This window comes from Pogoniulus pusillus, chromosome 23 (genome assembly GCF_015220805.1).
Source record: "Pogoniulus pusillus isolate bPogPus1 chromosome 23, bPogPus1.pri, whole genome shotgun sequence".
NCBI lineage: Eukaryota > Metazoa > Chordata > Aves > Piciformes > Lybiidae > Pogoniulus > Pogoniulus pusillus.
In genome coordinates, this window is record NC_087286.1 from 466,129 (window position 1) to 493,250 (window position 27,122).

The following is a 27,122-nucleotide window of genomic DNA, read 5'->3' on the forward strand; positions in this document are numbered from 1 at the left end:
AACCAGTCCAATTGATGTGTGTGGAGCTTTCCAAACTGATGAAGGAAGCAGCTGGAGCAGGGCAGCATCCATTGACATTTTGTCTGGATCTATGGCATGGATTGCAAAGGGACAAGGGGTCATGCCTGGGGAGAAACAAGTTTTGGCTTCTAAATGTGTGCACATTTCCCATGCTGTATTTGCTGACACCTTCAGCATGGAATCAAACTGCTCAGGCAGTAGGAGTTGTAGATTCTCGTGTCCATGTTAAGCCCTCCCTTCTAATGTCACTTCTACTGGAGTGCACCAAACTACAAAGAGACTTACTGGGACCTTTGCAGATGGATGCACACCCATCAGACTCCGTCTATCAGGGAATCAACTGCTTCAGATGTTGCACTTGTTGGAGACTGATTGACTTCAGAGAACAAAAGGAAAAATGGTTTCATAGAATCATAGAAGGGTTTGGGTTGGAAGAGACCTCCAAAGCTCACCCAGTCTGACCCCTCTGCACTCAGCAGGGACATCCTCCTCCAGAGCAGGTTGCCCACAGCCCTGTCCAGCCTCACCTGGAGTAGCTCCAGCCATGGGGCCTCAACCACCTCCCTGGACAACCTGTTGCAGGGTTCCAGCAGCCTCCTGCTGCAGAACTTGTTCCTCACAGCCAATCTCCATCTGCTCTGCTCTGCTTTGCAGCCACTGCCCTCGTCCTGTCCCTGCAGCCCTTTGCAAACAGTCTCTCTGCAGCCTGCTTGTGGCCCCTTCAAGCACTGGCAGGTTGCTCTTAGGTCTGCCTGGAGCCTTCTCTTCTCCAAGATGGACAACCCCAGCTCCCTCAGCCTGTCCCCATGGCAGAGCTGCTCAATCCCCTGAGCATCTTCATGGCCTACTCTGAACCTGCTCTACTAGATCCATGTCCTTCCTGTGCTGAGGGCTCCAGAGCTGGACCCAGCAGTGCAGGTGAGGTCTCAGCAGAGCAGAGCAGAGGGGCAGGATCTCCTCTCTCCATCTCTGGCCACACTGCTCTGGATGCAGCCCAGGCTGCCCTTGGCCTTCTGTGCTGCCAGCTCACTCTACCTGCTCCTGGCCAGCTTCTCCCCCACCAGCACCCCCAAGTCCTTTTCCTCAGGGTTGCTTTCATCCCCTCCTCCTCCAGCTTTCATGGACAGTGAGGATTGCTCAAGCCCAGCTGCAGGACCCTGCACTTGCCCTTGCTGAACCTCAGGAGGTTCACCTGAGCCACCTCTGCAGCCTGCCCAGGCCCCTCTGGATGCCAGCCTGTCCTTCTGGCACATCAACAGCACCACTCAGCTCGGTGCCACCTGCACACTGCCGATGGTGCCTCAGCCCCACTGTCTGCAGCCGTTGTAAAAGCACTGAACAGTGCAGGTCCCAGTCCACATCTCTGGATGTTTCCATGTGGCTATTTCTGTGTGAAATGCCAAACTGTTTGTAAGGGTTTTTCGCTTGCTGTTGCCAGACAACCACGTCACACTCTCCTTCACTGACTTTGAGATCGACAGCAGCAGACAAAACTGTACTGGGGATTTCCTGGAGGTTCTGGATGGCAATAACTACCAGGCCCCTCTTCGAGGTACTGCACCTTCCCTTTGTTTGTTTCCTACACAAAAGGCAGCCAGGAGGAGGTTTTTTGAGAGTGTCCTCCTGCTTTAGAGATTTTCTCTGCTAAAGCAAGCTCCTTGGCCACTCTGACCAGATGAAACCAGCAATACGTCTGTGTGAATGGCAGAGTCCTCCCAGGCTCAGGCTGGATCCCACTAACCTGCAGTCTGGGATTGTCTCCAGCTGCCTTTTCCTCCTCTGCTGAACACTGCTGGGAACCAAGCAATCCAGGCTGAACTGAACTCCCAGGCAGCCGTACAAAAGCATAACGGAACCCACACCCATAATAAGCACAGGCCACACTAAATGCAACTGAAGAGAGCTGCAGATTTCTAGGAGAAGAAAATGGGTTTCCTTCAAGCCCTGTGAGTCCTGCTTGGTGTTCTGCTTGGCCCTGAATGTTTCCACAGCCTTCTCCTGACACTTCTGTCCTCAAGTGGCAGAAGCAGCCTGGGGAAGCAGAATTCAGTGCTTATACTGACAGGGAGCCATGATAGCACTCACCATGGGGTGGTCCTGACTCACCTCTAATTCCTATCTGGGAGATTTGGAATATCTGTGCTTGATTGTGCTTTCCCCTACTCTCCTTTTGTACCTGCTCCTTTGTTTGGAGTGGGAGAGTTCACTTAAATGCTTTGTAGCTAAGAGCAGAATTCGGTTTTTGGTCTCCTACCCTTGGCTTTCACTTGGCAAGAGGACCATTAGAGGAGACATGGCCTGTTACTGTCACTTGGGGGTTTCCATCAGAAACTAGCTGAGTGGAATGGAAACTGCTGCCAGGGAGACAATTGATGGAAAGGTTTTTTCCAATTCAGCTGTAGTTTCTGGCTAGAGTGAACAGAAAGGAGCTTGGTGGCAGAGTGGCCAGGGACCAGGCTGTCTGGAGGGCAGGAGGTCCTTCCTCTGTTAAAAAACTCACCAGCAGAGCTGTGTTGTGTGTGTGCAGTGGAGCATTCGCTCTGTGTGGGCTGAGCTGGCAGCAGCAGCTGTTGCTGGTTGCTGTCAGACAGTACCCTCAGTGCTACGTTAGCAATGGCCGCTCCGTGTGAACACTCCTGTTTCTCTCCCTCTGGCTTGCTCTTTCAGGCCGTTACTGTGGCACTGCTATCCCAGATCCTGTCACTTCTTTTGGTAATGCCTTGGTGGTGAACTTCGTCTCCAACAACTTCATTACTGCCAGGGGATTCCATGCCACCTACACTGCATCGTCATCATGTGAGTCTGCACGACAGGCACTGCTGCCCTGTGCCTCTGAAAAGAGAGCAGATCCTGTGTCTCTTTGTGCCTCTGACATTCCCTCTGCTAAAATCCCCTCGTGGCCTTCCCCTTGCTGGCCAAGGTCTCAGCCAGTACATCAACAAGCTAAAGGACGGGCAAGGAGACAGGGAGAAAGGCTCCCTTGCTTAGTCAAGGCTCGTGTTCCTGTGCCACCCTTCTCAAGGCTGTGCTGTCTCCTTCTCGCTGCAGCCTGCGGGGGCTCCTTCCACGCGGAGAGAGGAGCTTTCAGCAGCCCTGGCTACCCCGAGCCCTACCCGCTCAACGCCGAGTGCGTCTGGAGCATCCTCAGCTCTCCTGGCAACCGGCTCCAGCTGTCCTTCACGTAAGGCATTGCCCTGACTGTTGTTGGGCCCTTGGACAGGCCTGCAGGAAGCCTGCTCTGTCTTTATGAGGAAATGTAGCTACGAGGTAACAAAGCTGAAACCTCCTTTTAGAGTAACGTGGAAAGGGAAGCCAGCGGTGGCTAGGTGCAGCTTGCAAGCAGTATTCTGCTGTCTTAGTCCCTGCTACAGCATTATGTAAACAGGTGAGTTACTGTGGAGCAGCACAGGGGTGCTGGAGAAGCCATTCTCTCTGAGGAAGAGGAAACGTAGCACTGCCTTTTCTTTGCAAAAGGAAACTCCTACTGTTCCTTTCTGCCAGGTGCATTGCAGTATTTCTTGTATAGCTGAGTAATACAAAGGGCCCAGATGCTCCAAAGATTGTAGCGTTAAGACCGGTAGGAAACTCTTCAACATTTCTCCAGCAATTACAGCAGTGGAGGTACAACAGGGGCCAGGGCAGCGTCCGAAGGAATTTTGTTTTCCTTCAGCAAAGTAGCTTTCCTTTGAAGACTTCCAACAGGAAAGTCATGTGTGATCGAGGGGACAGTGTGAGGTCCTTCAGCAGGGCTGTTCTTTACCCGTGATGTGGATTTCTGAACCTCTCTGTTTCCTGGCATCAAACAGTGGCTGCTGCCAAGGAAGAAGGCAGTGACCCTTTGCAAAGCTTAACAGGAATGAGCAGGAAAAGAAAAGCAACTCTGAAGCCTGCATTTACTGTTACTCAGGACAAAAGGGAAATGTGCCCTGTGACCTGCTGGCTGCACAAGGTGCAAAGTGCTTGGCTAATGCCGTAACAAGGACATTCTATTCCTCCTCTACTTGCTGCAGCCTGAAGAGGTTTTCCAGTGCAAACTTGTGAATAACAGCTTTTCAAAACTGAACCAGAGATCTCCTGTGAAGCAGAAACTCTTCAGCCATGAAAGGTGGCACCGAGTAGATGCAAACTCTGCCTTCAGCTGCACACAGCTGAAAGACAAGCTGGAGATGCTGGAAAGCATAGCAGAGCTGTGTTAGCAAGCAGCACTGACTGGTGGAGGGTTAGGAACTTTTGCTGCCACGAGGCATTTATTTCCTTCAGCTCAGTCTAAGCAGAGATGCCTGTCTTGCAACTTGAGGATTAGCTTTAAATGAGTCTGTAGGGGTGGTCAGTACCATTGGCCAGCATATGTGCACTGAACACATGAGGCTGTTTCTAGGGCTGGAGGGGAGGAGTTGTTACCAGAAAGCACAACCGTTTGGGGCATTGGCTGTAAAAGGCACTCTGGAGGCTTTGGTGTATATTCGTAGCTTGCTTCTGAAGAGTATATTGGATTCAATCAAAGCCCTTCACTTAGAACAGCAGATAATGGTCTTTGGAATATGTTTAGCATTCATCCTGGTGCAATAATGAAGAATTTATAACTTGATTATTAAACACCATTCCTTTTCTGGGGCAAACCCTGGCTTAGAAAAACTGGTAGCAATCCTTACCATCATTTTGTGTACCCAGCCATGGGGGCCTCAGTGGTGCCAGGGAAAACAGCAATACCTCAGCAATACCTGATGAGGGGTTTCTGTGCAAACGAAGCCAGGCCCCTGGCTGGATTTGCTCAGCAGAGTGGAAGGAAATGATAGGCATGGGAAGGGACTTCAGGCTGGCTTGTAGCTCTGACAGGATTCTCTGGAGCCCGGAGTTAGTCCGATCCTGTTCGTGTATCAGAGCCTTTCTGTGTTTCTGGTTGTTGTTGGAGAACCAAGAAGCATTCCAGAGAGCTGACAAATCTGTACAAGTTACAGCTTTGCAAAGTGAAACTCAGCTGTGAGGAAAGGGGCTAGAAAAGAGAGCAGTCTGTTAGCAGCAGCCCGGCCAGAGGGTGAGCTCCGTCCTCTGGCTTCTGGAGAGCTTGGCCGCTGAGCTCTCCTTAACTGGTACCAGCGACAGGGGGGCTATGGCCTGGCAGGCCAAACTCTGGTGTGTGTGCCTTCTAACACCCTTCTACTGCCCTTGCAACAGAGCATTTCAGATGGAGGAGAGCAGCAGCTGCACCAAAGACTATCTGGAGATCCATGAGGGGAGTGAAAGCGGGCAGCTGGTCAGGCGGCTTTGCGGGCACGCTTTGCCTGCCAACTACACATCCACTGTGGGGCATGTGCTGTGGGTCAAGTTTGTCTCAGATGGCTCAGGCACTGATGTTGGCTTCAAGGCCACCTTCTCTCACTGTAAGTAAATGTTATTGCTCTTTCAGGACACTTCCAAAGTGATTCCAAAAAGTGCTTGTGTGGCCCTGTAAAGCCCTTCAGCAAATGTTTGTTGATGTCGGCAAGGCTGTAAGTTATTTTGTACCATATCTGCTCTGTGTAGGACAGAGTTCAAAGCTGTGTCAGAACTCTTTCACAGTGAGCACAGAAGGATTAGATGTGACATTCTAGCTTTTTAACTTACCACAACAGACAATATTTGTTGTGATTGATTGGATTGTCCTTCTAAAAGCAGAAAATCCCACGGATTCCAAAAACAAAATCTCCCGCATTCCACTGACTGTTTATCCCATGGGTTTCAGGTACTTTCCTCAGCAGTACTGGCCTGTGAAGATATAAGTAAGAGCTACATGCTAAAACTTTTATGGCAGCCAGGGTTTACCAGTAGCCCCTTAGAGTTACAAATACCTGACCGTAAGTCTTTGCTGCCTGAGAATGAGGAGCAGCATTTCATGTTTATGTTGCTGTTTATCAGGCAATTGACTAATTAAGAAGAAAGCATTTCTATCCCAGCTCTTCCCTTTTGCTTTCTGAGTACAACAGCATCCATCTTCCAGTGTGGACCTATGTGACAGCACCCAAGGAGAAGAATTGGAAGAAAAGGAAGCAATGCCAGTATAGAGATGCAAAATGCCAAGGCAAACATCAGTAGGACCTCCTGCAGGAGCAGGCTGCTGAAGCAGACTATCCACAGCCATTCTAATTGTGCAGGCTAAAACTCTAATAATTTTCCTTTGAGACTTTTACTACACCTTTTCAAAAGCAATTCTCTTGTAGTTCAGAGCTCGATCAAATCAGAGCCATTTTTAGCAAGAGCACACAAAGACATTGGCATGCCCTAACTCCAGCTGGTAGCTGAGCCTCACCCAGTCGCTCTGCACTGCCCTCACAGGAGGATGGGGAGGAGTTGTGGGAATGAGAGCAGCAGCTACAGACAGTCCCACAGGCAAAGCAAGAGCTGTCAGCAACGCAAACCAAGGGGCTTGTTCCCCACTTCCATGGCATCTCCAGAGAGCAGGGCTCCAGCACAACAGCCAGAGCTTGGGCAGACAAACACCAGCACTGCCCTCGTGCTCCCCTCCTTCACTGAACCACAGCATGTCAGGGGCTGACAGAGACCTCAAAAGCTCATCCAGCCCAACCCCTCTGCCAGAGCAGGGTCGCCCAGAGCAGATGACACAGGAATGCATCTAGGGACTTGTGAATATCTGCGGAGAGGGAGACTCTGCAGCCCCCCTGGGCAGCCTGTTCCAGGGCTCTGTCACCCTCACAGGGAAAAAATTCCTCTTCCTGTTTCCACGGAACTCTGTGCCTCAACTTCCACCCAGTGCCCCTTGTCCTGTCATCAGGCGTCACCCAGCAGAGCTGACTACAGCCACCTTTACACGTTTATAGCCATTGCCAAGATCACCTCTCAGTCTTCTCCTTCCCCAGCTCTGTGTGCTGGCTGTGACAACCCTTTGGTCAGCTGGGCTCAGCTGCTCCAGCTGTGTCCCCTCACAGCTTCTGTGCACCCCCAGCCTCTGTGTGAGGTCTGTCCGGCAGCAGTGACAGCTGCCCTGTTTAACCAGCACTGTCTCCAGCACAGACCCAAACCCTAGGCCCATAGTGCCTATGATGAAGAAAATTAACTGTCACAGCCCAAACCTGCACAGCATTTATAAACCAGAATTTTACTAGGTGGTGGTTCTTGGGGAGAAATGAACCAGGCAGTTGGGGGAATTTAGATGTGCCACCTTCCCACCTTCTGCAGTTGCTGAGCCAAGCAGCTCAAAAGGGTAATTTTCTTCAGATGAAGGCACACTGCATCCCTCACAAGGAAAGTAATGAGATCTGCACCCTAGTGCTGCCAGAGACACAAGCCTGTGCCCACAGCACTGTCTAGTCCCAAGCAGATTAAGTCAGAAGGGCTGAAATGAAAGCTGTATTCCAGGCTGGGCTTAATCCGTGTGAATGAGAGGCATTGGTTGTCTCTGTCTTCTCTTTCAGTGTATGGAAATGACATCGTGGGGAGCAGAGGACAAATAGCTTCACCACAGTGGCCCAGAAGTTACCCTCCCAATGCCAATTACCAGTGGCGAATAAGTGTCAATGCTTCCCAGGTTATCCATGGCCACATCCTCCAGATGGACATGGAAAGCCACTACAGATGCTATTATGACAAGCTAAAGGTGATTGCACTTGGAGGAGTTATTTCATCCCAATTCACTTTGATAAAAAATGATGAAGAGAGAAACCTGCAAGAGGGGTGGGAAGGGTTTCCCAGGCTCTGGTGTAGCTCCCTGGGTTTTCCATGTTGTCTCCTCAGTAATTACTAGCTGCAGGAAGGGTGGCAGACTCTGGCTCCATAACAGGCACTTCCAGTCTGTAAGTTTGAAATGTATTAAAAACCAGTTTACACTGGTAAAAATCCTTAATTCTACACCCCAACATTTCAGGGCAGATACCAGGTTGAGCTTTGCTCTGTGCGGGCCCAGTTATGACCCTGAGCACCCTACAAACAAGGTTATGCTGGAGTCCTCTACAGAGCAACATTTTGCCTGCACCTTCTTTGCTCTCTGGATCAGGAAGCTGCTTCTGGCAGCAGGAAGGTGCCTCTTGCTTGCTGTCTGCCAGCTTTTCTGACCCCCCTGTGACACAGCCTAGCCTTTTTTCCCAGGCTAAAATCACAGCACGCCTGGGCTGAGGAAAAATGGAGTAAGACAGGCAACAACTTCTCTCTGAACTTAGCCAAACAGAACTACTTCATGAAATAAGGGACATTTCTTCTTGCCTTTCATTGTTTCAACCAATGATCCACTAATTGGCTTCTTCCTTCATCTTTGGGAAAGGGAAAGTAATTACTAGGTCAGTACATTCAGCATATTTAATGGATTATTAATTCACTGATACCCAAACTTAAGATTAGTTACAAAAAGAAACACAACTTTTCCTTTCATCTCCTGTCAGATTTTAATAGCATCTTTCCTCTCAGGCAGCCTTTCTTTGTGCCTCTGAAAGCTAAAAGAGTTTCTAGCATCAGCTGGGTGTGACTCAGCCTGGCCTTTGACCTGGCTCAAGGATCAAACCTGCAGTGCAAGGGCCATGTTTATTTCACATTTCCTAGCTTTGGCTACTGGACATTTTTTACTGAGGGGCAGAGGACCAGAGCACAGGTAGGCCTGGAAGGTGACAAAAGAGAAGCAGCTTTTAACTAGCCCAGATTTTGGCTTAGAAATACATTTTGAAAAATTCAAATTGCATCTTTATTTGATTGAGTTTGAAACAAGTGTTCCTCAGGAGGAAAAAAAGTAGAAAAAGGGAAAAGAATCCATTTCCCCCTGCAGATCCTGTTGTTTTAAATACAAACATTGGACTTTGTCAGCATGAGAGGCCAGCTCGTGTCCCCAGAGAGCAGCCCTGTGGTGGGGAGTGAGCCGATGCTGATAGCTGACAGCTTCTGTCCTGGCTGTTGTGAGAGAGGCTTCCCTCCCACTGGGCTTTGCTTCAAGATCCATCACTCATTTCAAGAGGGGATTTTCTCCTCGGAAACGTGCTGGGTTTGGGGTGGGTGCAGCCGTGGCTGTGAGGAGTGGCCCCATTCTCCCTGTCTCTGCAGGTGTACGATGGGCCCAACGTTCACTCTCGTTCTCTGGCCACGTACTGCGGCACAGATCTTGCTTCGTTTGCCTCCTCTGGCAGTTCCATGACAATCCAGTTCCAGTCAGATTCATCTGTGAGTGGAAAAGGCTTTCTTTTGGAGTGGTCTGCAGTGGATGCTTCTGCTGCTACACCAGCCATTGCTAGAGGTGGGTTTCCACAGGCTTACCCTGTTGCTGAGCTTTGCTTCAAACCCTCCAGCTTCTGCAGAAGACAAAGCCACAGCTGTTACTGGGGTACAGGCTTTCACTGACACTTTGAGTGGTTCAAAAAGCTTTAGAAACAACTCCTGGGAGCAAGCAGGTAGGCTGTCTTACAGTGCCTTACCAATGAGTGTGTTGCTAGAGGGTGTGGGTTTCCTTATCCAAGTGTTTGATGAAAGGTAAACATTTTATATGCCTTCATCACTCCTGCATCCCTCTTGAACCCTCCAGGGATGGGGGCCTCAACTACCCTCCTGGAGATAAGCCATTCATAAACTACTGGCTGTTGTCATGTGATATCTCTCACCACAATCCATCTCATATCCATAAATCAAGAGAATATGCTCAGTATGATCAGGTACATCTGACAAACAACTCCTGCAAGGGTAAGGAGTACACTGCTTCTGCCATTGGCTGTCTCTAATCAAACCAAATGGGAGAGAGCTTAGACTAACTAGGATGTAGTGCACTGCCTGCCTTCTGAGCCTGCAGAGGGACTGAGCATCCCTGGGCTATGCAGGACAGCAGCAGAATGTGACGGGTTCAAGGGCAGTCCTCATGGCTCTCTACAACTCCCTGAAAGGACACTGTGGAGAGGTTGCTGCTGGTCTCTTCACACAGTGACAGAACAAGAGGGAATGGCCTCAAGCTGCAACAGGACAGGGTTAGGCTGGACCATTTGTTCACAGCAAGAGTGGTCAGGCACTGGCACAGGCTGCCCAGCGAGGTGGTGGAGTCACCAACCCTGGGTAAAGGTCATTTAGATGTGGTGCTTGGGGATATGGTTTAGAAGGGAACTTTGCAGAGTGGGGCCAGTGGTTGATGATCCCAGGGGGCTCTCCAGTCTGAATGACTCTCTGATTCTGTGAAGTGCCCTGCTTGAGAGTGGCAGGATGCAATGGATGTGTGTGCTGGCCACTGAGCCGCTATATATCCAGGCAAGTACTGCAGCTTGATCTGAACCTGTAGCCAAGATATTAAGAGTAGAGAAAGAAAAGCAGTTCAGTTTCAGGAGAGTCTAAACTGTTCCTGTGTGCACCACCCCTTTCTGACACGCAGCCTGTGTGACTCTGTGCTAGATGCCAGATGTTCTTGATGGTGAAACAGGTCACACATTGCACCTGGCAGCAGAGTGCTATCCTTGCAGGTCAGGATTGTCTGGGTTTGTACTCCCAGTTCAAACTGAAGTTGAAGAAATGCTTTCCCATGACTACAGACATCATCACCATACCCCCAGCCTGCTGTGTTTTGGGATTGTCATCTTTGAATGAGGGGAGTGTTCAGTTTCAAAAGGGCATGCTTTTGTCTTCCTGTGCCGGATAGGTGCATGCGGAGGGACAGCGACAGCTGAAGAAGCACCTTCAGCCCTCTTCTCCCCGGGCTGGCCCAGCACTTACAGAAATTTTGATGACTGTATGTGGCTTATCAGAGCTCCTGGATCCACAGTGGAGTTGAATATCCTGGCCCTAGACATCGAATCTCACAGCTCATGCGACTATGACAAACTTATTATCCGAGATGGTGAGAAGCCAGTCTTGCCTTGCCTCAGCAGCATGCAGTGAGAGCCAGGCCCCTGCACCCGGGACTGCCCACTGGGCTTAAGCCACCTAGCTAGCAGTGTGAGCATGCTCTGGGTCAGCATTCCTGCTCTGCGCTGAGACATTCTGCTACGCGAAACTAGAACAGTCCAGCAAAATATTCAGTGGTGTATATAAATATTTCTCCTTCTCTAAAGGGTTAAGGATCTTGGGAAGCACCTGCCTGGGACTGAGCCACAGCATCCAACAGGCAGATATGAGTTGGTTTGGTTCTAACGCTGATGTGCCTTCTCCTTCTTTTGCTCTTAGGAGACAATAGCCTCTCTCCAGTGCTGGCCACCCTGTGTGGACGAGAACCTCCTGGGCCCATAAGATCAACCGGAGAGGTGATGTTCATCCACTTCACAGCAGATGCCAGTGTCACTGCAGCTGGCTTTAATGCCTCTTATCACAAAAGTAAGATTTGATTTTCTTCTCCTCCACATAAATACCTGCCTAATGCTAACTATGGGGTAAGAAAACAAAAGGCTCTGCCATTTCAACCAGCTGTCTGCACTCTGTCTAATTAGTCTCACAGACCAGTTATCCCCATCTCATGAATATGCATTAATAGAGATCTGACTCCATCAAGGTGAAATTCTCCCAGCCATACAACAGAGCAAGGTTTGATTGAACCAGGCCAGTCCCTTGTGAGGAGGGAAAGTGCTCAGCTGAAATTGTGAGAGAAAGCTCAGTTGAGAGAGGTTAATGAAGGGTTCAAAGTACAGACACAAACCAGATGCAGGAAGCTGGGTAAGGGCCAGCAGGAATATCAGCAGTTTCCGGTGGCACTCCCCCCATGTGCACCCAAGGGTGGTAACAGATTCCTGAGTGGATTGAGGCACCAAAGAAGGTGTCAATATAGCAATGACAAGGCAGGGGAAGGTCTGCCTAGCAGCTCGAGTAGCTGCCTGGGGTTTGCTCCGTGGCTAGAAGCAACACACTCAGCATATGCTGGTGCTGTGGCAGAGCTGCCTGCTCGATCAGCTCTCAGTCTGAGAACTGGCTCTTGCTGTCAGGGTGTTAGGTATCTGACACCTTGCAATCTGCCAGCTTACACTGGCAGATCATTCATTGTGTGCCCCTCAAGTCTTCATAGACCTGCTTCAGCAGTTGCTTTTCCCTCTCACCCCTTCCCCCCCAGAGACAGGGTTTTACTCTAGATCAATATGTGAATGGTTGCTGCTAATGTTTTTTTCTTTGCTGCACCTCCTTTTCCTCAGGTTGTGGAGGCTACTTGCACACCAACAGGGGGGTGATAACCTCCCCCAGCTACCCTCACCACTATGCTCCCAACACGAATTGTTCCTGGCGTGTGGTGGTACCCTCTGGCTCTATCATTGCTGTGCACTTCGAACAGCCTTTCCAGGTGGAGAGTGAGGATGCTTCCTGCAGCCTTGGGGATTATGTAGAGGTGAGGTTATTGCCTAGGTCACCAAATCCTCAAAGCTGCTGAATCTTCCAGATTTCAGTGTCAGCAGGCAGCCCAGATTATCATGGGGTGGAGATACCACAGACAAATACCAAAGATTATTTCTCTTGCTCTCCTCTCATTTATTGCTGTGTGTTAATTAATCACTAGGTTATAGTTTCCCCCCACAGCTGGAAGCACTGGGGTGGTGTGCACTCGAAGCTTACATTCCAGGGCTATCTCCTTGAGTGACATTAGCAATTTCTCTCCCTCTAGCTGAGAAATGGGTTAGATAACACTGCGCCACCTCTGGTGTCCGGAGGAGGGAATGGACGTCTCTGTGGGAGCAGCCCCATCTCCACCACGCACACCACAGACAATCAGCTGTTTGTCCACTTCCTTTCTGACAGCAGGAATGAGGGGCAAGGATTCAAACTGACATACGAGGCTAAGAGCCTAGGTAAGTCTGGGAAATACAAGTCAGTTCTGCAGAAATGTCCCATTGCTGCCTTCAGTGCACTCATTTCAGTCCTCCTTAGGAAGAGAGCCAGCTCCGAGCTGTAGAAGCTGAAGATATTAAAGTTAAAATGAAAAAGAAAAGCAAAACCAAACCAAAACAACAACAACAACAAAAAAAAGCCACCAAGCAAAACAAAGAGCATGTGGGGGATCTTTTAGCAGGGAGGTAGTGTCTATTGTTAAGAAGCTAAAGTGCAAAGATCACACAAGAAAGGAAAAATGCCCCGGAAACAGGAATATTGCTTTGAACATAGAACACCCAGCAGAAGTGCTGAATGATGTCAGCAGGGATCTAGGCTACTGTGCCTGGAAAGGTGGGAACATTGCTGACAAGATCTCCTCTCAGCTCAGCAAAAAACCGTTCCTTGTCAGAGCTGACAGATCTTGACAGGGTAAAAGACAAGGAGGCTCAGCTCCCAGGGTAAATCAGGCACTTAGCATCTGTAGTTATTGCACTGCGCTCACAACATGAGCTGCTTGGAACGCCAAGACACATCCTGCTCAACGGCGTGACTCAGCCTGCCCATCGACTCCAATGTTTAAGGGCTTGTTTTCTGCATACTTTCCCTGCTGCCATATAGTTAGGGGACCTAGGTGTTCTAATTCATGAACAGCTGAGTATGAGCCACCAGTGTGCCCAGGTGGCTAAGAAAGCCAATGACATCCTGGCTTAAATTAGGAATGCTGTGTCCAGCGAGCTCTAGTCCCTTGGCAGCAAGCAGCAGAGGCTGCCCCCTGCCACCTCCCTGCAGGCAGCTGCAGAGAGCAATGAACTCTGCCCTCAGGCTGCTCTGCTCCAGCCTGCACCCCCCCAGCTCCCTCAGCCGCTGTTCAGCCCCAGCTGCTCCAGGCCCTTCTCCAGCCTCGCTGCCCTGCTCTGGACACGCTGCAGCCCCTCAGTGTCCTTCCTGCAGCCAGGGGCCCAGAGCTGAGCACAGCACTCGAGCTGTGGCCTGCCCAGTGCTGAGCACAGGGGCATGATTCCCTCCCTGTTGCATTCATAAAGGGAACTTGTGTTAGAGCTAGAACTGATTTGTTGGATCACTCACCCATTTCCTCAACATGTTGGAGTTTATTGGTGCTTTTTTCTTTCCCAGCTTGTGGAGGCAATGTTTACATCACTGACTCCAGCCCCCATGGATATCTGTCTTCCCCCAACTACCCCAGCAACTATCCCCTGCATGCTGACTGTGTCTGGACCATAGCTGCTCCGGGTGAACGTGCGATAGAGCTGCAGTTTGAAGATCAGTTCTACATTGAACCTTCACCAAAGTACACATCCACGTTACCTGGCCTGTGTTCCCTCACACTCTCCATTCTCATCCTTCCTTCCCTGTCATTTCCTCTGATTCCTCCCAGAGTGCACTTCCAGATTTGCAGCCAGAAGTGGTTAGGGAGTTTTTGAGAGAGATCACAGAAGCTATCAGGCAACTGGTGAACATTCTTAGGACTTTGCAGTGGATAACAGAAGTTAATTTAAGGGACAGAGAGAAAGCATCCATGGTAGAAAGGTGCTTGTTGTAACATCTCTGCCTTCCAGGCCTTTCATAGTCACATTTTAAGTCATTTGGAGTCTCAGGCTGCCCAGGGAGGTGGTGGAGTTGCCGTCCCTGGAGGTGTTCAAGCAAAGACTGGATGGGACACTTAGTGCCAAGGTCTAGTTGATTGGATGGGGCACTTAGTGCCATGGTCTAGTTGATTGGATGGGGCACTTAGTGCCATGGTCTAGTTGATTGGATGGGACTGGGTGACAGGTTGGACTGGGTAAGCTTGGAGGTCTCTTCCAACCTGGCTGATTCTATGATTCTATAAATCCAAGGAGTTACCACCACAGGAGGTTTGTCTTTCTCCTCCATTGCCTGTCTGCTCATCTGCAGTGGATCCACATGTGTTGCATTCCCTACCTGAAGCGTAAAGGGAGGCCTAATTTCCAGACGACATAACTTCACTGATTCAGGGCTGGACCCCTGTGAGACCATGTCCAGAAAACAGTGCAGGATGGAAAGTCTCAAAGGAGTTCTTTCTCTCTAGCTTCCCAGGACACTGCACCGTTCTGAAGGCAGAGCTGTTAGCTGAGATACTTTGAGTCTTTCTATGGCCACCTGAGCAAGCCCTGAGATTTGAGTTTTTATTCCCTTCACCTGTCTTGTAGCTGTTCCTTAGTTCCTTAGCTCCTTGAACTAAGCTGTTCCTTAGTCCAACAATCATCAGCCATCAATGAGTCTTAACAGGGAGTGTCTGCTGAATCTGCGTCCTGCCAGAAAGCACATGTTTGAGAAGGTCACAGCTGCTGCTAGCAGATCTGATCGGATCATCCTGGGCTTGGCATGACTCTTTCCTAAGGCTTCTAGCGCTTCTTTTGATTCAAATATTACACAGCTGTGATTGATTATGAATTTGTTGCTTCTGCCTTGATCACACTGCATGGAAACTGATCTAGTTCACTACTGCTTCAAGGCTTTGTGCCATCAAACAATTCCAAACAGTTGCTGCTGTAAACTGAAGAGAAATTTCTCTCCCCTTAGCTGCACTTCCAGTTACCTGGAGCTGCGCAACGGTGCCGACTCCACCGCCCCTGTCATTGCCAAGCTCTGTGGAGGTTTGATGCCAGCCCCACAGAGATCCTCAGGAGCTGTCATGTACCTGCGGTTCAGATCTGACAGCGCTGCCACTCACGTGGGGTTCACTGCCAAATACTCCATGGGTAATGCTTGCATTTAGCAGTTTCTCTGGGTTTAGGCAATATTTTGGTCTCCAGTGCCAGGCTTTTGTAACTGGGCTTGAATGATGCCTAAGAAATGGACTGACAGATGTGTGCCTCTTTCAGTCAGCATTAGAGCTGAGGCATCAGAATCATCCCAGGGGTTAGCTTCAGCATACTCTGCTCCTAGCAGTAGGTGAAAATTATGGCAAAGGGAACAGAGAAGTGCTCAAGGATCTGCATCAGTGGAAACAAAGGCTGGATAACCTCTTGTCAAAGGGGCAGTTCAAAGAAGGCCAGTGTGTATAGTCATGCATGCAAAACGAGTGCCACTTGCCTGAGCAGGATCCTAAAGGAATTCAGAAATCAGCTGAGAGTTGGCAGGGAAGAACTAAATTAGGAGCTGCTCTATGTAAATGTAAATCAACCTGTAGTAACAATGCTGCCACTGCACATTGGACTGCAAAAGGAACGCACAGCGAGGATTGGTGTTTGTCAGCTAGGAGAAGACTTACAAATGATTTGCTCTCAAGCTGCAAAAACAGGATTGGAAAGCACTGGTAAAGTTTTGCTTTTAGCAAAGTAAAAATAGCCTTTGGTCAGATTGAGAATTATGCTGCTGCTTTGAGTTTGATCAAGTTAATAACCCCTAGGGAGTAACAGCTAACAGGAAAGTCCTACTCAGTTTGGTTCTCACAGGCAAAGTCCAGGGCTCTGCTGCGTTACACAGAGTGGTCCTGGTTGTGTTATGTCTCAAACACTCATCAGTTTGCAGTTGCAGTTCTGAGGGTGAACACTGAAGGCACTTGCAAGAAAACATTCTTAGGATATGAAGGCACAATTTGTATTTACCCATAGCAGATTCCCTGTGCCTCAGCTGTACGCCAGCTGTGCTGGAATCACTCAGGAACAGTGAGGATGATCAGATCTGTTATTCACACAAAAACCTTGTAGCCAGCAGACAGGCAGAATATCCTGTCAAGCCAAATAAATTCCACCTGGGAATATTATTTGCTGTAAGCCTTAGTATTCTGAACTGATGTTTGCAGGTCCCACAGAGAAATGAGCCTTTAGAGAGAGCAAATGAAAAATAAAGAAGAACTTCACAGGGTGGGCAGAGATTCCTTACCAGGGCATGGCAAGGAGTGGAATGAGAACAGGAGGGCACTGCAGGAAAGAGGAGTCTGATCTATAGCTGTGAGCACAAAGCAGCAGTCAGCTTTTGTCAGTCATAAACTGGTGGACTGGATGATCCTGGTGGTCCTTTCCAACCACAGTGATTCATAGTGATGAGATGTTGTGCTGGGGGATTTGGTTTAGTCAAGGACTTGTCAGGGTGAAATGAATGATCTGGTGACTCAACGACCTGGAGGTCTTTTCCAATCTAAGGAATCCTGTGATTGTGTGAAACAGTTTAGACCCACGTTTACCAAATCTCTTTAGAATGATGGGATACAGCTTTTCAGGATTGTTCTGGTAGAGGCTGGACATAGACCTTGCAGTCTGCGAGTTCATTCGGGTTAAGAAGAGAGCTGGGAGAAGGGAGCAATGCTTGCAATGCCAGGTGGCAGGGGGGAAAAACGCAAGCAAACTGCAACGTGGAGGATGTTTTGCTGGCAGGCAATTCCTGCTTTATTAACAGAGAGATGACAAGTCAGGGGTGCCTTGGATTTTAGTCTGTTTAGGAGAATTGTCACCTCCCCGAGGTTCTTCAGTTGACCAAGCGATGTTCTTCTTTTTGCAGCTCCCTGTGGCGGGACAGTGACAGGACAAAGTGGCATGGTGGCAAGCCCGGGCTATCCTGAGCAGCAGTACCAGGACAACCTGCTGTGTGAATGGCTCCTGCAGGGTCCCAGGGGCCACTATCTTACCATCAGGCTAGAAGGCCTAGATATCCAAAACTCCTCTGAGTGCACACGTGACTTTGTGGAGCTCCGAGAACACAACGCTTCTGGTCTGACAACTATTTCAGTGTTGTCTCCCCCTCCTAGGCTATGAAACCTCACCAGAGGTTCCTGAAGGCATTTTCCTTTGGGTACAAAGTGACCCTTTTCCATGTACAATCTTCTATCTGCCTGCCTTGCTGAAGCAAAGGCAAACCAACCCCTTCTGTTTCAGCAGTAGATTGATGTTACTGCTTTAGTCCTGCCTAAGTTGCTTAAGGGAAGAGTGATCCTTCAGGGTAAATATAAATCATATATTGATGTTGTCTTTCTCTCCTTGATTTCTGCAGGAAATGTGTTGGGCAGGTACTGTGGCAATACTCTCCCTGATGCTGTGGACACCTCTGACAGCTTTGCTTACGTCAAGTTTGTCACTGATGGATCGGTCAGAGCTGGAGGATTCAGGCTGCGCTTTGACTCCAGTACTGAAGGTTGGGTTTGCAAGGCTCAAGTTACTTTCAGGGAATCAGCTCAGAGCACAGGCTAGCAGCATCTGTATTTGCTCTGCAATTTAAACTGTGAGACAGGTATGAACAGACAGCTCTGTGATCACTGCTTAGCCAGGCTGAAGCTTTGGGAGGTAAGCAGTCTCCTGCTGTAAGGTCTGCTGCCATCAGTGGTGGTTCACACACAGTGAAGAACTCTGCCACACCTTTTTTTCCCAACAGTCAGACATGGTAACATACCCTCCCCCCATCCCTCTTGGTGAGGAGGAAAGTAAAGAAATGCTGTGATATTCCTTTCTGTTATTATTCTGTCCCTCTGAGTGGTATTCTTAAATCTCCCTAAGGCAAAAAGTTTGCACCCAGCAAGTTTGAAGCAGAATCACAGGACTGTGGGACCAGGGAGGCTGGAAGGGACTTCTGGAGGTGATGCTCAGGCAGGGTCAGGCAGAGGAAATTTCCTAAGGCTGTGGCCAGTCAGGAAGTGAGGCCTCCAAACGTCTCTGGATAACTATTCAGGGTTGCATCCAACAGCTCTCACAGTGAAAGGTGTTTTCATGTGTTTCAGTTTGTCCCATTGCTCCTCCCAAGCACGGTATCTTCAGAGAGCTGCTCTGATCAGGACATGGGACACAGACTGTTGCTGCTTCACTCTTCTCTTTCATGTTCTTTAGTGTCCAAGCAGTGCTTGTCCTGCCAAAATATAGATACTTTAAAATAAATTATTTGTGCTAATGGCCTTGAAACATCTCCTGACAACTCTTCTGAGCTGCTTCCAGCTTATTTAAAAGCTCAGCTGAAACCTTCCTTATTCTGTTTGCTTCTGCAATGAAATAACAGAGAGAGGAACATTATTCCACTCTCAGGACCCTGTTAGGCAGCCAGAGAGGAGAAACTGCATTAGCAAAACTGTAATGCAGGTGGATACACAGCTTGGACTGTTCTGCAGGAGTCTTGAGGGTGAGGAAAGGAACTAAAGCTCCCACTGCACACTGTTAAACTCTACCTCTGTCTTTTAAGAGGGTAGCAAGTGTAAGCTGGAAGACTGACAGCATGAGTCTCAGCAGTCCTGTGCACTCTGTACTCAGAATACAATTTGATATTTGTAACACAGATAGGAGAGCCACAAAAGAGCTGTACTTACAAAGTGGTGCTTAAAATGCCTGGCAGCTTTTTGCCTGGCACTGTTAGCCAGCAGAGGAACCTCCATCCTTTCCTCAGTGCCCACTGTAGGACCCTGCTCACTCCGTGTGGCTATGCCCTCTCATCTGAAAGGCAGAGCGTGATGGTTTGTGTCACTGCTTAGCAAAGCCTGTGGGTCACTCAGGCTTCTGCAGCCCGGCACGGGCCCTTCAGGGAAGGCAACGTTAATGCTTGGACTGAAAGGAGCTGCAGAGGTCCATTAACATGCAGCTGCACTTCTGGCTGAGTACTGCAGGCTGGCAGGAGCTCAACTGTTCAGACAAACCCCTGGGCAGGATAGGCACCTTAGAGCAGCCTCTCGACAGCTCTTCCTCCTGCACTGTGAATGTTTGGGGGTTTTCTGGTTACTCTCTAAGCAATGCTTTAAGAAGTGTCCCAATGATTGGGTGTTTCAGAGTGTGGTGGGGATTTCACTGCCCCTGCTGGAACGTTCACCTCACCCAACTACCCCAACCGCTACCCACACAACCGTGTGTGTGAGTGGAGGATCACGGTGGCCGCGGGCCGGCGGGTGACGCTCACCTTCCACGACATGCAGACTGAAGAACACTGGAGGTGCTCAGCAGATTACGTGGCTGTGAGTAGGCTGTGAAGGCAGAAAACACTTCTCCTGATCACTTTACGGAGCATTGGAGGGCACTGCAGAGAACCATGGCGTTCGTAGGTCTGCGTCTGAGTTCAAGACAGATCACAGGCTCATCTGGGGAAAACAGTCAAGGGAGAGAAAGTTGTCACCGTAGGGTGTCTGAACTCATCTGCAGGTCATATTTGCAGGCCAGGAGAGGTGATTCTGTCCCTTTACTTTGCTCTGCTGAGACCTCACCTCCAATCCTGTCTCCAGTTCTGGTGTCCCCAGCATAAGAAGGACACAGAGCTGCTGGAGTGAGGCCAGAGGAGGACCACACGGATGGTGCAAGAGCTGGAGCACCTCTGCTGTGGGGACAGGCTGAGGGACCCGGAGGTGTTCAGCCTGGAGAAGAGAAGACTCTGGGGAGACTTTCTAGCTGCCTTTCAATACCTGAAGGGATTCTCCACTAAGGCCACATGAGGATGTCTAGAGACAGGCCAAGGGGGTATGGTTTGAAGCTGAGGCAGAGCAGGGTTAGACTGGAGTTGAGGAAGAAGTTCTTCAGTGTGAGGGTGCTGAGACTCTGGAATCGGCTGCCCAGGGAGGTCGTGGATGCCTCCTCCCTGGGGGGACTCAAGGCCTTGAACAGCTTAGTTGAGAAGTGTCCCTGCCCATGGTACGGGGGTTGGAGTAGATGATCGCTGAGGTCCTTTTCAACCTGAACCATTCTGTGACCTGCTTGCTTCTGAGCATGGGAATTTGGAAATTGTGGTTCAGCCAGAGGGGAGGACTTGAAGAAATAATTGGAATAGGTTCTTTATTAGTTACAGAAAAGGGCTCTGGTGTTTTGGAAAGCTTTCAATGTCTCTCCTTTGTGGACACAAAATCCCTGTCTCTTTTGATTTGGAACTTGTTACTGCTGTTGTCCATTATGGTTGTCAGTGAAAAAAGGAAAAGAAAAAGAGAGACACAAAGGAAAAGGAAAAGGAAAAGGGAAAAGGAAAAGCAAAAAGAAAAGGGAAAGGAGAAGGAGATTGCAACAAGCAGCTACTACTCTGCTGAACCTTGCATATTCTGGAAGAAAGGCAGGCCCCAGGAAATTCTGCCTAGTTATTTTTATCCTGTTTATTTTAGATTTTTGCTTATTTAATAAAAAAAAAAAGAGTCTATCACACAGAACTGTCCTGGTCAGGAGTACAAATGCCTCCAGACACTGCAGGAACGGAAGCTGCAGTTTAGCTTCCCATTTGTTGAGAGCAGCAGTGCAGAGAGCAAGCAGCTGTGGCATGGCAGAAACCAGCACAGGCACTAGTGTGGGGCAGCAGGTAGCTCTCCCTTGGGGTTTGCAGATGATCTTCCCCTTCTTTTCCTGCACAGATATAGACAGCCAGGGGAGCTGGCTTTTTACTGATTAACGAAGCAATGATCTCTTAGAGGAAGATCTGTGCTGCCAGCTTTTCTGCCTTCAGCACTCTAATGGATTCCAAATCTCAGCGGGCAGCATGGTTCCTGCCTCACTTGCGCTGCTGAGGTAGCAGCAGAAAGGAGCAAATTAGCTTCTAGGCTAGAGGCTGTGTGGAAGAAACTGCAAAATATAGCTGGATCATCACAAAGTGAAACATTTGAGCTCATCAGAAATACTCACCAGCACCAAATATTGTGAGGGAGGTTCTGGACAAAGCTGCTTTGGCTTTAGCAGGGCTGCAAAGATGGTCTGAAATGGAAGGAGAGAGACCAGTGGCTGGCATTAGGAAGTGATTGAAGAAACGAATACTGGGTGAGCCCACAGGCATTTCCACCTTGAACTGCTTCAGTTTTTGCTGTTTGTTTGTTTAATTTGTTGGGGGGTTGTTTGTTTTGGTTGGTTTGGGTGGTTTTGGTTGGTTGGTAGATTATTTGTGTTAAAAAACCAAGGAGAAAAGAGAGAAGCAGCTCGTTGTTACTTCTGCCAAAGTAAGTGAGGCACTGTAGGTACTTCCCTCCAAAGCCTCATCTGCTCAAGGCAGTGGAAGCCTCTCCCAAAGTACTGAGTAGATGTATCACAGTATCACAGTATCACAGTATCACCAAGGTTGGAAGAGACCTCACAGATCATCAAGTCCAACCCTGTGGGAATTAACCTGCTGTGAGGGGCAGCCACGAACCTTGTTTGAATGAGCACTGCTAGGTAGCACAGGCGTTGCCTGTAAGACTGCATTTTGATCTCAGAAGAGTTTGTTTTGCTCCAACAGGTTTACAATGGCCTCAGACAGAACTCTCCCCGCCTGGCCAAGCTGTGTGGTGAGGTGGATCCAGGCACGGAGGTGAAATCCTCTGGAAACACAATGAAAGTAATTTTGGTGACAGACATGACCCATGCCACCAGAGGCTTCAGTGTCTCATACACCTCTGAGGAAGCAGCAGGTAGTGTGGGGGGCTGGGGAGATTGGCCTTGGTCAGGTACTTCGTGGTTAAAGTGCTGCCACAAGGCAAAACATGACCTGGACAAGCAACCAGCCTCTGGTGCCTTTGTCTGTCTCTTACCTCTCTTTGGTGAGAGTAGCTCACACTTTTAACAAGCTGAAAGGGTGTGCAGAAATGGAGACTCTGGGAGTTACAGATGTGCTGTGCCACTTCTGGTATGGCTCTACTGATTCATGGGCTTGCCCTTCGTCTTGAGAGAGAGATGGTCTGAGGTGGCCTCGTTCCCTGAGAAGATTCAAAGAGCACAGTGCCATAGAAAACTTGGATAATTCAAGTGCTGCCTTATTGCTCAAGGGAGCAATGAATCTGGTGGAGCTTGTGAAAGAGAGCAGCTAACCTACTTTTGCAAGCACAGCCCCCAGAGAGCAGGCACCTGGCAGAGCCTTAACGCTACAGCCTTAAGTCTTCCAAATTTCATTTTCCAGCTCCCTCCCCCCCAAGCATTTTCCTCTAGCAAGAGTGCACTGCTCTTGAGGGTACTTTCCCACAAAGTCTCAGGCCTGGAATGAGTGCACTGGAGCTGCAGTAGGATGCTACCCAAGTGGCAAAGGAAGGTAGCTGTAGAGATGGTGCTGCTGACCTATTCCAGACCCTGAAGAAGTTCTTCTCTGCTTGCCGTGGCTGTTTGCAGGCTTGCCAGTCAGTGCTGAGAAAATAGGCAGGGAGTCTCTTGTGTGCAGCAGAAAGTGATGAGAAAAGGAAAAGGTTTTGATCTAACCAGCACCTGTGCTCACTGACATGGGCACAGCAGAACAGACAGAGGCAGGAATTCTTCATGCAAGAATTGTTCCCGTGTCTAAACCATAAATACTTTTTCTTTCCCCCTGCAGTTTGTGGTGGAACCCTAATGGGAAACACAGGAGGGAATTTCTCATCCCCTGGTCATGATGGTGTCAGAAATTACACGAACAACCTGAACTGTGAATGGACCATTGGCAACCCCTCGCACTACAATTCCTCCACCTATATCTCTTTTGAGGATTTCCACCTGGAATATCACCAGGCCTGCCAGTACGACCACCTGGAGCTACGAATAGGTTTGTGTGTGCAGCAGAACCATGCTCTGCAGCTCTCTTGGTGCCAGGGCTTCTTTGCTCGTGTTTGCAGAGTGCTTGCTCTGGGATCCGGACAGATGAGAGTGTTCGTGTGAATGACTTCCCTGTTGCTTTCCAGACCATTGCCAGAGCAATGGTTGCATGGATTGGGTCATTCTTTCTTTCAAGGGAGAAAATGGAAAAATGGAATAGGTATCTTTGGGGGATAAAAGGTTTTGGTGGTTGCAATACACACCTCACTCTCTGCACTCTCTGCTGGGAGAAGTTGGAGTCATCAAAATAGTTCATTTGATCTGCAGCCTGTTGCACAGAAACACAGAATGGTGGAGGTTGGAAGTGGCCTCTGGAGATCATCTAGTTCAAGCCCCCAGCCAAAACAGCTTCACCTAGAGGAGGTTGCACAGGAACACATTCAAGTGAGATCTGAAAGTCTGCAGAAGAGGAGACTCCACAACCTCTCTGGGCAGCCTGTTCCAGGGCTCAAGCACCCTTGCAACAGAGTACTTTTTTCTCTTGTTCAGATGGAAGCTCCTGGGTTCCCATTTGTACCTGTTGTCACTTGTCCTGTCACTGGGCACCACTGAAAAAATGTTTGGCCCCATCCTCTTGAGCTCCACCCTTTAGATATAGATCAGCATTGACAAGATCCCTTCTAAGTCCTCTCCAGGCTGAACAACCCCGGTCTCTGCCTCTCCTCGTAAGAGAGATGCTGCAGTCCCCTCAGCATCTTTGTGGCCCTCCACTGGACTGTCTCAGTTTCCTGTCCCTCTTGAACTTGGAGGGGCATAACTGGACACAATATTCCAGGTGCAGCCTCACCAGGGCAGAGCAGAGGGAGGGGAGACCCTCCCTTGACGTGCTGGGCAGCCTCTTCTTGATGCACCCCAGCACACCAATGGCCTTCTTGGCCACAAGGACTTGTTGCTGGCTCATGGTGAACTTGCTGTTCACCAGGACTCTAAGGTCCTTCATGGAGCTGCTTTCCAGCAGCTCAGCCCCACACCTGCACTGGTGTAGAACATTACACTTGCCCCAGTTGAACTTCATGAAGTTCCCTTAGTGCAGCTCCTGGCCAGGTCTCACTGGATGGCAGCACAGCCAGTGGGGTGCCAGCCACTCCTCCTAGTGTGGTATCATCAACAGACTGGCTAGGGGTGCACTCTGTGCCTTAAGCCAGGTCACTAATAAGATATTGAAGAGGACTGGGCCCAGTATTACCTCTAGAGAACACCCCTGGCTGCAGGCCTCCAGCTCCATTCTGCATTGCTGCTCATGACCCACACTTGCTGAGGCTGTTATGGGAGACAATGTCCAAAGCCTTGCCAAAATCAAAGCACACATAACCCACTGCCCTCCACTCATCTAGCCACCTGGTCACACCATCCTAGAAGGCTCTCAGATTGGCCAAACATAATTTTCCCAGTTCTTTCCCCTGTTCCTGAAGTATCTCCAGGGACAGGAGTGGAGTAAAGAATGCTTCAATTATTCATAGCCTCAGGGTTGCACACCGACCCCACCCCTCATTTCTGTACTCTATAAGATGATTCCCTGTAAACAAATCCCTATTTCCTGTGAGGCTGCACCACAAAATATTGCCTGAAACACTGACAAGGAGAACAGCCCCAGAATTATTGCTCCAGTCATATCTCCGTAGCTGAGCATCAGGAGCTGGCTGTAAGAACCAGCTCTGGAAATGTCATGGAAGCCACTTGGCTAATGCCAAGTGTGGCGTGAAGGCTGCAGCTGTCCTCTTCACTGAGGAGCTGCATTTGTCAGTGCTGGAGAGCAGGCTCTCATTCACCAGAAAGCTGTTTCTGAAAGGTCAGGGGCAGGGGGGCAGGGCTGAGAGCAGGAATCTGTTTGCATTCCCTAGGATGAGAGCTCTTGGTTGTACAGCATGGGCTTGTCCTTTGCAGAGCCAAAGCTTGCAGAGCTCCACAGCCCCCAGGTGTGCACTGGGGCTGGGAAAGAACAGAGCTCAGAGAAAAAAAAAACAGCACAACACACTTGTGCCCACCACAACACAACTCAGCAGTGCCCACTGCTCTCCCTTTAGTGTGAACCTCAGGCCTCTAGGCAAGATGAAGAGGAAAAAATGCAGACTCTATTTCTCTGCACTGTTTGTCATCTAGTCACCAGTGGTGTGCCCCAGGGATCAGCCCTGTTCAATGTCTTTATTGACGATCTGGACCAGGGGATTGAGTCCAGCATCAGTAAGTTTCCAGATGACACCAAGCTAGGAGCAGCTGTGGACCTGTTGGAAAGTAGGAGAGCCCTGCAGAGGGACCTTGACAGGCTGGATAGGTGAACAGAGGTCAATGGGATGAGACTGAATGAGGCCAAGTGCAGGATTCTGCACTTTGGCCACAACAACCCCAAGCAGCACTACAGGCTGGGGCCAGAGTGGCTGAGAGCAGCCAGGCAGAGAGGGAGCTGGGGGTGCTGGTACAGAGTAGCTGAAGATGAGCCAGCAGTGTGCCCAGGTGGGTAGCAGAGCCAGTGTCATCCTGGGCTGGCTCAGGAGCAGTGTGGGCAGCAGGACAAGGGAGGCCACACCTTGAGTGCTGTGTCCAGTTCTGGGCTCCTCAATTCAAGAGAGATGTTGAGGTGCTGGAAGGTGTTGAGAGAAGGGCAGCAAGGCTGGGGAGGGGCCTGGAGCACAGCCCTGTGAGGAGAGGCTGAGGGAGCTGGGGGTGTGCAGCCTGCAGCAGAGGAGGCTCAGGGCAGAGCTCATTGCTGCCTGCAGCTGCCTGCAGGGAGGCTGTAGCCAGGTTGGGTTGGGCTCTGCTGCCAGGCAGCCAGCACCAGAAGAAGAGGACAGAGTCTCAAGCTGTGCCAGGGCAGGTTCAGGCTGGATGTTAGGAGGAAGTTGTTGTCAGAGAGAGTGATTGGCACTGGAATGGGCTGCCCAGGGAGGTGGTGGAGTGGCCGTGGCTGCAGGTGTTGAAGCCAAGCCTGGCTGGGGCACTTAGTGCCATGGTCTGGTTGGTTGGCCAGGGCTGGGTGCTAGGTTGGGCTGGCTGAGCTTGGAGGTCTCTTCCAACCTGGTTGACTCTATGATTCTGTGATCTAAATAGCAGTTTTTCACCTTGGCCATACCAAGAGGTCTTCAGCTCCACGACCAGTCTGATGCCCCAGGACAGCTGCACATGCAGACAAGTCTCAGTGAATGAGCACTGGGCTGCAGGCAGTGCAGAACAGCACTAGACTCAGGCAGTGCGCTGTCTGAGACCAAACACAGCCAGTGTGGGTTTAGGGAAAGGCAAATACAGCAGTGAGACATTTGAGGGGCCCCACATGAGGCTGAGGTGGGTACAGTTATTCTGAGTTACCCACAGAATGCAGTGGTACTGAATGGGCACAGACAGCAGAATGACTTTGTGTATGCACTGAGAAGTACCTCATCTGGAGAGGGGAACGTTTCAAATTGCAGAGGGCAAGGCCTGCCCTTCCCTTGGAAACTGTCAGGCACCAACACGCCCCAGGGAGGTTTAGGCTGGACACCAGAAGAAGCTTCCTTCCCGAAAGGGTTCTCAAGCACTGGAAGAGGCTGCCCAGGGAGGTAATTGACTCCCCATCCCTTAAGGTGTTTCGAAGAGGGAGAGATGAGGTGCTGAGGGCCATGGGTTAGTCTCAGCTTTGTGTGGAGTTAGAGCATGGTTGGGCTGGGCGATGTGAAGGGCTGTGGCAGCTGAAGCCATCCGTGGCTGTCTCAGTCGGTGCGGTGGCGCAGCTGAGCATGTTGTTACAGGGCAAGGCACTCCTGGCTTGGGTCTTTTGTGGAAGAGGCTTATCTTGTCCTTCAGACCATTCCCTTCAGCCTGAAGCAAATCTTGCAGCACAACCTGCTCACATTCTCAGTTTATCAGCAGTCAGCTCCCTGGCCAGCTGGCCATGGTGCGTGTCCCTTTCCATACCGCAGAGACTGAGTGACCTGGGTCACAGCTGTCACAGCC

The 27,122-nt window shown here is 49.9% G+C and overlaps 1 protein-coding gene across 1 annotated transcript in view; it reads left to right on the top strand.

Annotated features, from left to right (window-relative positions):
• The window catches only part of CUBN (cubilin), a 176,702-nt gene that overhangs the window by 96,103 nt on the left and 53,477 nt on the right, over positions 1-27,122 (top strand). Inside the window, 17 exon segments of the mRNA XM_064162269.1 lie at positions 1,460-1,573; positions 2,689-2,817; positions 3,070-3,202; positions 5,197-5,402; positions 7,431-7,612; positions 9,040-9,229; positions 10,607-10,804; positions 11,131-11,277; positions 12,084-12,274; positions 12,548-12,731; positions 13,888-14,062; positions 15,316-15,494; positions 17,236-17,445; positions 17,725-17,865; positions 19,476-19,657; positions 21,880-22,051; positions 22,942-23,148. Coding sequence (XP_064018339.1) covers positions 1,460-1,573; positions 2,689-2,817; positions 3,070-3,202; positions 5,197-5,402; positions 7,431-7,612; positions 9,040-9,229; positions 10,607-10,804; positions 11,131-11,277; positions 12,084-12,274; positions 12,548-12,731; positions 13,888-14,062; positions 15,316-15,494; positions 17,236-17,445; positions 17,725-17,865; positions 19,476-19,657; positions 21,880-22,051; positions 22,942-23,148 — 2,940 coding nt within the window.